At 35.0% G+C, this 14,136-nt stretch overlaps 1 protein-coding gene across 1 annotated transcript in view; it reads left to right on the top strand.

Moving 5' to 3' along the window:
- LOC148954504 (uncharacterized) overlaps positions 1 to 14,136 on the top strand; it is a 548,520-nt gene that overhangs the window by 273,634 nt on the left and 260,750 nt on the right. The window contains exons 5-6 of the mRNA XM_089086303.1: positions 6,584 to 6,685; positions 8,915 to 8,969. Coding sequence (XP_088942429.1) covers positions 6,584 to 6,685; positions 8,915 to 8,969 — 157 coding nt within the window. The remainder of the gene's footprint in view (positions 1 to 6,583; positions 6,686 to 8,914; positions 8,970 to 14,136) is intronic.

Below are 14,136 nucleotides of genomic sequence, written 5' to 3' on the forward strand. Positions count from 1 at the left end.
GTGTTGGGATATACATGAAGTTGAAAAGTAATGTATGACTTCTCTGGCATGTTGGATCTGAAAGTGTAATTTCAGAGAAATTCTTTTACCATTTAGGGTTAACTTACCTTTTTAGGGATGATCATTTACGGTTTTCGTACATGCTGAACCTGAAAGTGTGTTCCCTGACAGGTTGAATCTTAAAGTGTGATTTCAGAAAAATTCTTTAACCATTTAGGCTTAACTTACCTTTTTTAGAGATGACCATTTAGGGTTCTCCAACATGCTGAACCTGAAAGTGTTTTCCCTGACATGTTGAATCTGAAAGTATAATTTTCATGGCGATGAACTATTCTAAAGAATAAAGACGGTTGAGGCTTAAGATATTTATTGCTTAAACATATTAAAAACATTTTGAAAAATACATATTTACATAAAAATAGTACTTGAAGTAAAGTAAGCTAAGACATGTTTATTGCTTAAAAATTTATTCAACAAACAAAAAATATTTGTAATATTACAAATATTTTTTGTTTGTTGAATATATTTTTATGCAATATACATATCTTAGCTTACTTTACTATAAGTACTATTTTATGTAAATATGTATTTTTTCAGAATGTTTTTTAATATGTTTAAGCAATAAACATCTTAAGCCTCAACCGTCTTTATTCTTTAGAATAGTTATTGTTTTTTTTATTCTTTTATAGCCCATTTCATGTTTTTCCCATTTGCATTGTCCTGTCCGAAAACGATCTAACCTAACCTTTACCAGTAGGAGGGACGGCGTCCATTTTCTGTGAAGTTTCTAGTAGATAACAAATACTGAATTTTGATTATCAGGTTGTACCCATATTGAGTCAGTAGTCATATGAATAAATATATTAAAATAGGGAAAATAGTCTCTTAAAATTCTCAAACCTCGACCCTTAAGCCTAAAAAAATAATAATATATATATACATGAAACTTTATTTCTGAAATCTATAACACAATATCTTTAATTTCTTTGGTGATATTAGCGATCTCCTTCTTATTCTCAATGTCATTTAATAGATCACGGGTAGATTCATCCCATTCTAGGGCTAGTCGATGCCCCCTTGGCACTTCTACTGCAACCTTGAATGTCCAAGGGAGAGATTTCATAGAGGGCGCCGTTATTTGAAAAAGGACAGGGGACTGGTATAGAACGCACCTGGATGTGTCAATTATCTCCATCCGTTGCAAAGGAGTTACATCATTACCCCTTCCTCTCTTACTGGGAGGAGGAGGGAATCTCTCATAATTGTCATTAAAAAGAAGAACAAATATAGTATAGAATAACGACTCCCTGTTAGCACCCCCGTCTACAGAATTAATTGTGAGGCATAATTTTCTCTCGAAAGCATTTCCCATTGTCCCACCGAATCCCATCTCCCCTTTTCAGCAAAGTAAAAATTTACGAGGAAGAAGCTAGGCTTAGAAATCAAACGTATTTATTACACAACTTGTGAGAAATAAAGTTTGACAATCAGTAGTCTGTAACATTAGGATAGAAATCAATGTTTCTATTTTTACCATTTAGAAAAAATAAATTAAAAACATGCCTAGAGACGCATTGCATATATTTGCACATTATTCCTCTAGGGTCAAAGGTTTATATCATTTAAACGGACCCACGTTTAAATAAACATTCTGATAGTAGGTCTGTAAATTTTTTTTAACCCCCCCCCCCCACCACAGCAGCACGGTCTCAACAAAATAGAAAAAAAATACTAATACGAAACTATTTATTATGGGTAGCAAACATACCCTTAGTACTTAAAAGTATGTACTGTAGTTAATTTAACCGAAATGAAGAAATATCTTGTTCTACAAAATCTCTTCTATCCTAACTCATATGGATATAGCATGTCGGATGTGCACTTGACGGAGTGCAATAGTTATCCCTATTTACGTCTTTACGAAACTGATAAAAGTCATGTTCGCGGCTTAATGTAATAAAGGGGATGATTAATACCTAAGAGTTGACGATTGTAAGTTGTCACTTATTGTTAGAATAGAGAGAGCATGAAAATTGTATAAATTTATCGAAAAAGGGAATTATTTCCTATGAAAGAATTAAAATCGTTAACATTGCGGGGTTTACATGGTAAAAAAGAGCGTATTTTACGCTTTCTAACGACTATAACCATCGCATAGTGGAGTTTGTATTTGGGGGGGGGGTACACCCCGAATTTGAATATACTGAAAGGGGACGGCAAAAATGATTTTATTTCGAAAACCCCAAGAAAATTTACTAAACAGAACTCACATTATAAATCTATGTAGCTAAATTTTCCAAATCAATAATATCAAATGTACTCTCAATGATGCTTTGAGACTGTATTATAAATTAACCTCAACGCATGTTGAGAAAGAGACACCTAGAAAGAGACACATGATTCTGTCCCGTTAGCGCATCAATATACTTAGAAACATATCCTGATTGGGTGAGAAAGAGACACGAACATTACCAGATAAGAAAGATATTTTTAAAGTACCAAATAGTACCTTTCTTATCTGAAAATAGGGCATACTTATTTCCGTGCTGGTACCCCCTTTTCTACTAATGAGCCTTTTTCGAAATTTCTACGACAACGACTTCTATAATAACCATATATGCCCCCAGGGCATAACTTAAAACTCTTTCCCTAAGGGTTGTGAGAATGTCCTCCTCAAAAATATATTTTCTATCTGGAATTCAACTACGCTGAACAAAATTGCTATTCCAGAATTTTGATTGGGTGCGTTTGGGGGAATGATGGGCGTGGGGTGGGGGGGCTAGTTGCCCTCCAATCATTTTCGACTATTAAAACGGCCACTAGCCCTTTGAATTTCCAATCGAATGAGCCCTTATTGAAGTTTTCGCGACAGCGCGTTCTATAAAAACTTTATATGCCCCCAGGGATTAACTTACAACCCTTGTCCTGAGGGCTAAGAGGGGGTTGTCATCCTCGAAGATCTAATTTACAAAACTTAAAAACTACGTTAAATAATATGGCTATCTCAAAATTTTTATTGGATGTGTTTGGGGTAAAGGTGGGCGTGAGAGGGGGGTTACTTGCCTTCAAATCACTTTCGACTATTAAAAAGGGCACTAGCCCTTCGAATTTCCAATCGAATGAGCCTTTTTTGAAGTTTCTACGACAACACCTTCTACAAAAACCTTATATGCCCCCAGGGCATAACTTACAACCCTTGCCCCGAGGATTGTGGGGGAGTATCTGGAAATCAACTACCCTGAACAAAATGGCTATCTCAAAATTTTGATTTGATGTGTTTGGAGGAATGATGGGTGTGGGGGGGGGGCTATTTGCCCTACAATCACATTCAACTATTAAAAAGGGCACTATCCCTTTTAATTTATAATCGAATTATCCTTTTTTTAAGTTTCTACGACAATGCCTTCTATAAAAACATTATATGCCCCCAGGGATAAACTTAAAACTCTTGCCTCGAGGGTTTTAGCGGAGTGTCCTCCTTCAAAGCATATTTTCTATCTGGAAATAAACTACGCTGAACAAAATGGCTAGCTCAACAGTTTTATTGGATATGTTTTGGGGAATGATGGGCGTTGGGGGGGGGCTAGTTGCCTTCCAATCACTTTCGACTATTAAAAAGAGCACTAGCCTTTTCAATTTCCAATCGAATGAGCCATTTTTAAGTTTTTATGACAACACCTTCTATAAAAACCGTATATGCCCCCAGGAAATAACTTAAAACCCTTGCCCCGAGGGTTGTGGGGGAGTGTCCTCCCCAAAAAGATATTTTCTATCTGGAAATCAGATACGCTGAACAAAATGGCTATCTCAAAATTTTGATTGGATGTGTTTGGGGGAATGATGGGCGTGGGGGGGGGGGGCTAGTTGCCCTCCAATCACTTTTGACTATAAAAAAGGGCACTAGCTACTCCAATTTCCAATCGAATGAGCCTTTTTCGAAGTTTTTACAACAACTCCTCCAATACGAAGTGCCTGGGTATGGAGAAGAAAAAATAAATAATACATTGTGCCACAGGGCATAACTTAAAACCCTTGCCCTGAAGGTTGTGGGGGAGTGTCCTCCTCAGAAACATATTTTCTACATGGAAATCAACTACGCTGAACAAAATGGCTATCTCAACATTGTTATTGGATGTGTTTGGAGGAATGATGGGCGTGGGGGGGGGCTAGTTGCCCTCCATTCACTTTCGACTATTAAAAAGGGTAATAGCCCGTCAAATTTCGAATTAAATGATCCTGTTTTGAAGTTTCTACGACAAAGACTTCTATAAAAACCTTATATGCCCCCAGGGCATAACTTAAAACCCTTGCCCTAAGGGTTTTGGGGGAGTGTTCTCCTCAAAAACACCTTTTCTATCAGGAAATCAACTACGCTGAACAAAATGGCTATCTCGAAATTTTGATTGGATATGTTTGGAGGAATGATTGGTTGGGGGGGGTAGTTTCTCTCCAATCACTTTCGACTATTAAAAAGGCCCCTAGAACTCTCGATTTTGAATTGAATGAGCCCCTTTTGAAGTCTCTACGTACGACCCCTTCCATATGAAGTACCCTGTTCTAAAGTAAAAAAATAATACATGGTACATTGTGTCAACATTGTTCTTATATACCCTCAGGGCATAACTTAAAACCCTTGCCCCGATGGTTGTGGGGGAGTGTCCTTCTCAAAAATATATTTTCTATCTGGAAAGCAACTACGCTGAACAAAATAGCTATCTCAAAATTTGGATTGGATGTGTTTGGGGGAATGATGCGCGTGGGGTGGGGGGGGGGGCTAGTTGCCGTCCAATCCCTTTCAACTATTAAATAGGATACTAGCCACCCCAATTTCCAATCGAATGAGCCCTTTTCGAAGTTTCTGCGACAACTCCTTCGATACGAAGTGCTTGTCGAAGGAAAAAAAAATACATTGTGGCCACATCCTTCTTTTCCTAGGCAGCGCTACCGCGCTGCCTATGATGTTCTTATTTATTTTGTTTAAAAGAAAATACATCTAAATGAGCCTAGATAATCCTGAAAATAATACTAAAAATAAACACAAGTTATATTTCAAGAAGTACGCTTTTTCAAATGAAAATAAAGAACAAAATTGGAGCTTAAAATGAGCAGAAATTACCCTGCATTTGAGTTTGACTGCCACCGCCTTCAGTGCTCCACTCTTTGCATTATAGCTTGACAGTTTTTATGTTTCACAGTGGCTCAAGAACGGCTCGATTTATTGGCGTTTGCTTTAAACAATTTTATTTTCTGCTCTTATGTTTTGAAACAGAATTGGTAAATAAAACAGTTGTTGCTTTTAACCAACTGTATTTGTTGCATTATAAAGTTTTTCCGTCATGCACTTGTTAAAGTGTAGCAAAAGGATCGAGGAGGGGTTATGAGGTGATTTTAGCTCCTCATTGCACTTGTTAAAGTGTAGCAAAAGGATCGAGGAGGGGTTATGAGGTGATTTTAGCTCCTCATTGCACTTGTTAAAGTGTAGCAAAAGGATCGAGGAGGGGTTATGAGGTGATTTTAGCTCCTCATTGCACTTGTTAAAGTGTAGCAAAAGGATCGAGGAGGGGTTATGAGGTGATTTTAGCTCCTCATTGCACTTGTTAAAGTGTAGCAAAAGGATCGAGGAGGGGTTATGAGGTGATTTTAGCTCCTCTTATTCACAAAACAAAATTCTACCTCCCTCCTACCTTCAAGTATCAGCCTGACCCTGGAACCGTGCCTCCTTCACCTTCCTTCAATTGCAGGAATACATTTGGACTAAGCGTTCATTGTTGGTGCTGAAGGAGGTGATAGCTCTCCTTTTATTTCATAATAGTTGCTTTCAACTAAAAGTATTATTTATTAAATATCGAAGCATTGTTTATAAAAAAGTTGAAATTAAGTGTAAAAAGCAAAGGTTTGATGGTGATTGAAGCCTACCTGAAATTTATGAAATTATTATTTATTTTCTAAAGTAAGTGCCCTTATTTGAACCTTTACTCTCGATACTGCTGTACGAAAGTTAAACTTTAGCATAAACATCAGGGGAGTGATGGGAGTATTAGCCCTTAAATGCTTAGGTTTATTCTGAAGATGACGCTACAAATGAACGGAAATGAGATAAAAAAAAGTTTTTCAAATGAAGACAAAGATCAACATTAAGACTTAAAACAAAATAAAACTTATCCTATGAGCCGTCCCCTCAATCACTCGCTTTTTACGCTAAAGTTTGACGTTCGACTTTTGTCAATGCTTCAAAAATGAATACTTAAACCCAAAAGCCACCCAATGTTAAGATTTTTGCTTTGTTTTTATCACACTTCTTTGAGAGTAAAACAGCCTATTTATTCACTTTTAGTTTAAATAACAAAGTTTTCAGTTCAAGTGTTTTGAAAGGCAATCGATAAATGAAATTCTAGGAATCACCAACAATCATATTTGTTGATTTCTAAATAACTTACAGGAAGTAAAAGTCAAACTTTCGCGTCAAGAGTAGGATTTGAGAGGGTAGTAGATCCCCTCACATATAGGATAATTTTTGTTCGTTTTAAACTATAATGTTGGTCTTAACTGTCATCTGAAAAGCTTAATTTTATTTAATTTCTAGCAAGAACGTGCAAGGGATGAACAATTTGACCAATGTTGGTCCTAGAGCTTTTGCCCGACGTGGAGCTATCTCCAGACTTCGTGGTCATGTCTCAAACAATGGGTTAGATTTTTCAGATTTTTAGTAATAAAGTGCAAGAAGACCCAACTTATTTTGTATTCGTGATCCGATACTTCATCCTAAGCACGTTCCAATTTTAAACATCTGCAGAGATTTGGGTCTACTTTCACTGAATCATGAGTTTCTTAAGCAGCGGCATAGCCAGGAAGGTAAGGGGGTATACTTGTTCCTTGGTGGCACCAAATTATTCATAATTTGGTGCCACTGAGTGCCATTGAGTTTCTTTAGCAGCAATTGGTGCTGCTAGTAAGTCTTACTAGCAGCACCAATTGTCTAATTGGTGCTATTGGGGCACCAATTAGACAAAATGTGTGTCATTTATGTGGGCCCATCCGCACTGCTAGGGGGGGCACATAAAATAAAAATTTCCCCAGGAGCTGAAGGACCTACCTGTGCCACTGCTTATAAGACTTAGACCCTATTCATCTTATTTTGAATTTATATTTTTCAAAAATTATCTCGGGAATACAACAGGCATTGTATAATACTTTTAGTTTCAAATTGAGATTCATATCCAATCTTCCGTTCATTCGACACGCTAACTGAATGGCTTGTGTTTTTTTTTTCATAATGTATTTTATGGAATCATGTTTGCAAATCGTCCCACTCCCGCCTCTTTCTGTTTGTAGAAACAATTTTGAAGAAATATAATATCAATTAACCATATTTGAGATACTTAATAAAGTTTTATAAGCACTTTCATGCAATCCAGTTGGCTTTCTGATCACCAATAAATTTTAATTACAATTTTAATAGACTTCTGCTAATTCGTTCTCAGTGCAAGAATAATAATAATAAAAAAAGTCCATATGACAATATAAAAAGTGAAACCTAAAAAACAAAACGAAAATAAAGGAAGTCCTTTCTCAGAAGATGAAAAGACAACGGAGTAAAAAATCTGGTGTTGAATGGCACATAAACTTTACGGTGGGAATTTTTATTTTGCCTAAAGCTTCCTTGAATGTTAATATTTTTCAAGGCATAATGTTCTCAGGTTCGCAACATATTGAAAATTCTTATTTACTCTTTACTCTAATAACATAGGTTAATTCTACGAACTAATCTATGGCCTAATTTTTTTTTTGTTACTTATCAATTACCTTAAAAACAAAGTTGTCTTTTTCTTGTTTCCTGAAACTTTAATGTAATCAATTTTATCCTTTTCCAGTGCATTTTAATCGACTTTACTCCTCTTTTTCTTTGAGGGGATGTCATTTACACTAATATTGGGGGGGGGAGGGGTTCAAGTCTCCGTAGGCCAAATTTGCAATATTAAGAGCAAAATTAAGCTAACTCGTTTTCCAGGCCTTCACCCCCTAAAAAATTTTTTGAGGTCCGTTGAATCTCTCAGAAGGATTCAAATAGGAGTATGCGTTCATCTTATCCACAGGCCTCTTTCTGTCCACAGGCAGAAATCTTTAGGAAGAGAATCCATTTTTGGAAGGGGGAGTGTCATAAAAGCAATGAAAAGCAGGCAATCTACCGATAATTATTGGATATTTATCACTATCTACAGGAGAATTCCTGGAATATTTGCAAAAATTATTGTTCGGGGTTACAGACCATACTATGCGCCCTATATGCATGTTTGCTGGCAGTCAGGGATGAAACTTTTTCGACATCAGAACTTTTGTTATGATAATGAAAAAGAAGAAAAGATAATCTGAAAAAGCTAGCATTGTTTGCTATTCAAGTCTATGGTAACACAACTATTACGGAATTGAATTAATGTAAAAAAAAACTTAACTGGTAAAAGGTAATATTTCTTGGATTTATTCTTGCGTTCAAGAACAAAATATCTGGTCATGTTTAATGATTTGGATCTTTTGCCAAACTAATAATTCGCCTAAATATATTTTTCCATCAGCGTATTGCCGACCAAAAGATTATAAGCCAATTTGTTCGATAGTCTGTCAATATTGACCGAAAAAACTGCTTACGGTGACTAAAAGCTCATTTCAGTTTAAGTGGTATATAATCAATTTATCGCAATCAGTGCTAAGGAACCTAGCTTTATTCATAACCTCTTTGGTTCTGCTGCTACCACTCATTACGTAACTTCTTGACATGTAAAATAAGAATATTATCACTTTCTTCTTTTTAGTTCTTCAGCACCAGCTTAGTTAATATTTTCTGATATAGTTTTTGTTTCTGTTTCAGTTACTGTCTTTTATACTATGATTTATTTACAGTTTTCTTTTTTTTTTGTAGGTACATTTTTACTATTGCAAGTTACCTAATCGGCGTATTCATCTTCGCGACCATAGTAGGTAAGTAACCAAAATTCATTCTCGTCATTCTTCTTTTTATAAAATCCGTTTATTATTTTGCTCCTACAAGAAAGTGTCTTTTTATTCTTATCTCCGAGCACTGATGAAGTAAACGTATATATCCCTGGGACGAAGCTTGAAATAAAGTACATTTAATAAAGTAGATGCAATTTTGCTCCATACTTTTGCCCTACTATCTGGTTTTCTGGTTATTTAGTATGGGGTGTACACTATTTTAGGCAGATAACCACTAAACGTATTTTTCTGTGCTATTGAAGTTTGTGTGTGGATGCTTGACTGCTTGGTTTGTCTTGACAACAAATAAACATCTTCAATGAACAATCTTAACTTACGTTTTCTTTTGGGTCATTCACCACTATACTGACCAGTAGGGTTAGTCGCTGTAAAGCAGGGTTAGTCGCTGTAATTCCGACGACATTTCCCTATAGAGCACGTGTGATTCCTTTCTACCTGGACGCAAATTATATCAATAAGCTACAATTCCTTTTTCCCGGACCCCAAATTCTATGAGATGTCATAATCGATCATATCTACTGGGACAACTTTTATCTTTAATTTTTACTGTTACAGATTTAGTCGTAACAAATTTAGTTGTAAAGCTACAGTTTCTCCAAATTTTGTTTTCTGCATGTACGGTCACAAATATGCAATTTACAAACATCTCCCGAGGACTCCCCTACATTGTTTTCTTTTACCTACTGCAACTCTTACTACGAGATGTCATAATCAATCAAATCTGCTGGGACAATTTTTAACTTTAATGGGGGAATCAAACTACCGTTTCTTCAAAGATTGTTTTCTTTGCGTATGATCAGCAACATACAATTTCTAAATATCTCCCAGGAACTCCCCTACATTCTTTTCAGTCTTATTTCCAAATACGCCCAGCTATTATGTTTACTAGGTCACACCTAATATATTAATCTCTCAGAATCTGGCAATTTCGGTTTCTCAGAAGCCTCTTATAAAAACATTTGAAACAGCTAAGGCTAAGTTTGGCAAAAATGGGTTTTTCCAACACACTCGATATAAAGCTAAGATATTTGGAACCACAAACCTACCTTATTTTCAAAACACACTTCGGAACCAAACTATTCACGCAATATTTGTTTTATTACTTCAGAAAAAAATCTTTTTTTCTTTAATAAAAGCTATTTATGAACCTGGTTTTTCCATTGAAGCTCACAACCTTTATTTAGAAACCATTTAGCCATGATTAGGGTTAAGGTTAACCCCTCTAGAATATGTCATTATCAATCAGATCTACTTGGACAACTTTAACTTTAATGGGGGTATCATATTGCTTCAAACATGAAGCAGAAACTTCAAACATTGCTCTCTCCTCGTACGGTCACAAACATGCAAATTCTAACATCTTCCGGTGACTCTCCTACATTATTTTCAGTCTTGTTTCTGAATACGCTCCATGAAAATGTTTACCAGCTAACACCTTCAATTTATTAATTTCAAATAAGTTTTTTTTTCTTTATGTTGGTCCTAAGCCATACTTTTTATACTTGCGTACACTACTATAGCACCAAACTACCCTCAAGCCTGTATTTTGTTAAGTTCAAACGAGTTTTTTTTCTATTTCTGCTCCTAAACCATACTTTTAACACTTACGTACACTCCTATAACACCAAACTACCTTGAAGTCTTAATTTTATTAATTTCAAAGAGTTTTTTCTTGATTTTGCTCCTAAAACATACTTTTCACGCTTGCATACACACCTATAACACTAGATTACTCACAAGGGGTCATTTTAATAACTTCAAACGAGTTTTTTCTTTATTTCGGTCCTAAGCGATACTTTTCACACTTGCATACACTACTATAGCACTAAACTACCCTCAAGCCCTAATTTTATTAATTCAAACGAGTCTGTTCTTGAATTTGCTCCTAAACCCTACTTTTCACACTTGCGTATACTCCTCTAAAACCAAATTACCCTCAAGACTTAATTTTATTAATTCAAACGAGTCTGTTCTTGAATTTGCTCCTAAATCCTACTTTTAACGCTTGCATACACTCCTAAAACACCAAACTACCTTCAAGTCTTAATTTTGTTAATTTCAAACGAGTTCTTTCTTGATTTTGCTCTTAAACCATACTTTTCACACTTGCATACACTGCTATAACACCAAACTAGCTTCAAATCTTAATTTTATTAATTTCAAACAAGTTTTTTCTTGATTTTGCTCTTAAACCATACTTTTCACACTTGCATACACTCCTATAACACTAGATTACTCACAAGGGGTCATTTTAATAACTTCAAACGAGTTTTCTCTTTATTTCGGTCCTAAGCGATACTTTTCACACTTGCATACACTACTATAGCACTAAACTACCCTCAAGCCTTAATTTTATTAATTCAAACGAGTTTTTTCTTGATTTTGCTCCTAAACCATACTTTTCACGCTTGCATACACTCCTATAACACCAAACTACCTTCAAGGCTTAATTTTGTTAATTTCAAACGAGTTTTTTCTTGATTTTGCTCCTAAACCATACTTTTCACGTTTACGTACACAGCTATAACACCAAACTAGCTTCAAAGCTTAATTTTATTAATTTAAAACGATTTTTTGCTTGATTTTGCTCCTAAACCATACTTTTCACACTTGCATACACTCCTATAACACTAGATTACTCACAAGGGGTCATTTTAGTAACTTCAAACGAGTTTTTCTTTATTTCGGTCCTAAGCGATACCATACTTTTAACACTTACGTACACTCCTATAACACCAAACTACCTTCAAGTCTTAATTTTACAAATTTCAAACGAGTTTTTTCTTGATTTTGCTCCTAAACCATACTTTTCACGCTTGCATACACTCCTATAAAACCAAACTACCCTCAAGGCTTAATTTTTTTAATTTCAAACGAGTTTTTTCTTGATTTTGCTCCTAAACCATACTTTTCAAACTTGCATACACTCCTATAACACAAGATTACTCACAAGGGGTCATTTTAATAACTTCAAACGAGTTTTCTCTTTATTTCGGTCCTAATCGATACCTTTCACACTTGCATACACTACTATAGCACTAAACTACCCTCAAGCCTTAATTTCATTAATTCAAACGAGTTTTTTCTTGATTTTGCTCCTAAACCATACTTTTCACGCTTGCATACACTCCTATAACACCAAACTACCCTCAAGGCTTAATTTTATTAAATAAAACGAGTTTTTTCTTGATTTTGCTCCTAAACCATACTTTTCACGCTTGCATACTCACCTATAACACAAAACCACACTCAGGGCTGAATTTTATTAATTTCAAACGAGTTTTTTCTTGATTTTGCTCCTAAACCATACTTTTCACGCTTGCATACAGTCCTAAAACACCAAACTACCTTCAAGCCTTAATTTTATTAATTCAAACGACTTTTTTCTTGATTTCACTCCTAAACCATACTTTTCACGCTTGCATACACTCCTATAAGACCAAACTACCCTCAAGGCTTAATTTTATTAATTCAAACGAGTTTTTTCTTGATTTCACTCCTAAACCATACTTTTCACGCTTGCATACACTCCTATAACACCAAACTACCTTCAAGGCTTAATTTATTAATTCAAACTGCTTTTTTCTTGATTTCACTCCTAAACCATACTTTTCACGCTTGCATACACTCCTATAAAACCAAACTACCCTCAAGGCTTAATTTTATTAATTCAAACGAGTTTTTTCTTGATTTCACTCCTAAACCATACTTTTCACTCTTGCATACACTCCTATAACACTAGATTACTCACAAAGGGTCATTTTAATAAATTCATTTTAATTTTCTTTATTTATTAATTCAAATGAGTTTTTTCTTTATTTCGCTCCTAAACCATACTTTTTACACTTGCGTACACTCCTATAACACCAGATTACCCACAAGGGGTCATTTTATTAACTTCAAACGAGCTTTTTCTTTATTTCGGTCCTAAACGATACTTTTCACACTTGCGTACACTACTATAGCGCTAAACTACCCTCAAGCCTTAATTTTATTAATTCAAACGAGTTTTTTCTTGATTTTACTCCTATACCATACTTTTAACACTTGCGTACAATCCTATAACTCCAAACTACCTTCAAGTCTTAATTTTATTAATTCAAACGAGTTTTATCTTGATTTTGCTCCTAAACCATACTTTTAACACTAGCGTACACTCCTATAAAACCAAACTACCCTCAAGGCTTAATTTTATTAATTCACTCCTATAACACCAAACTACCTTCAAGTATTAATTTATTAATTTCAAACGTTTTTTCCTGATTTTGCTCCTAAACCATACTTTTCACGCTTGCGTACACTCCTTTAAAACCAAACTACCCTCAAGACTTAATTTTATTATTTCAAACGAGTCTGTTCTTGAATTTGCTCCTAAACCCTACTTTTAACACTTGCGTACACTCCTATAAAATCAAACTACCCTCAAGGTTCAATTTTATTAATTCAAACGAGTTTTTTCTTGATTTTGCTCCTAAACCTTACTTTTAACACTTGCGTACACTCCTATAACACCAAACTATCCTCAAGGCTTAATTTTATTGATTCAAACGAGTTTTTTCTTGATTTTGCTCCTAATCCTTACGTTTAACACTTGCTTACACTCCTATAACACCAAACTACCCTCAAGTCTTAATTTTATTAATTAAAACGAGTTTTTTCGTGATTTCACTCCTAAACTATACTTTTCACACTTGCCTACACTCCTATAACACCAAACTACCATGAAGGCTTAATTTTATTTATTTAAACGAGTTTTTTTCTTGTTTTTGCTCCTAAGCCTTACGTTTAACACTTGCGCACACTCCTATAACACCAAACTACCCTTAATGATTAACTTTATTAATTAAAACGAGTTTTTTCTTGTTTTCACTCCTAAACTATATTTTTAACACTTACTTACACTCCTATAACACCAAACTACCTTCAAGTCTTAATTTTATTAATTTCAAACGAGTTTTTTCTTTATTTCGGTCCTAAACGATACTTTTCACGCTTGCATACACTCCTATATCACTTAACTACCCTCAAGCCTTAATTTTATTAATTCAAACGAGTTTTTTCTTGATTTTACTCCTGAACCATACATTTCACTCTTGCATACACTCCTATAACACCATACTACCCTCA

Source organism: Artemia sp. Qi Xiang Cuo, chromosome 3 (assembly GCF_049724085.1).
Source record: "Artemia sp. Qi Xiang Cuo chromosome 3, ASM4972408v1, whole genome shotgun sequence".
NCBI classification, from domain to species: domain Eukaryota; kingdom Metazoa; phylum Arthropoda; class Branchiopoda; order Anostraca; family Artemiidae; genus Artemia; species Artemia sp. Qi Xiang Cuo.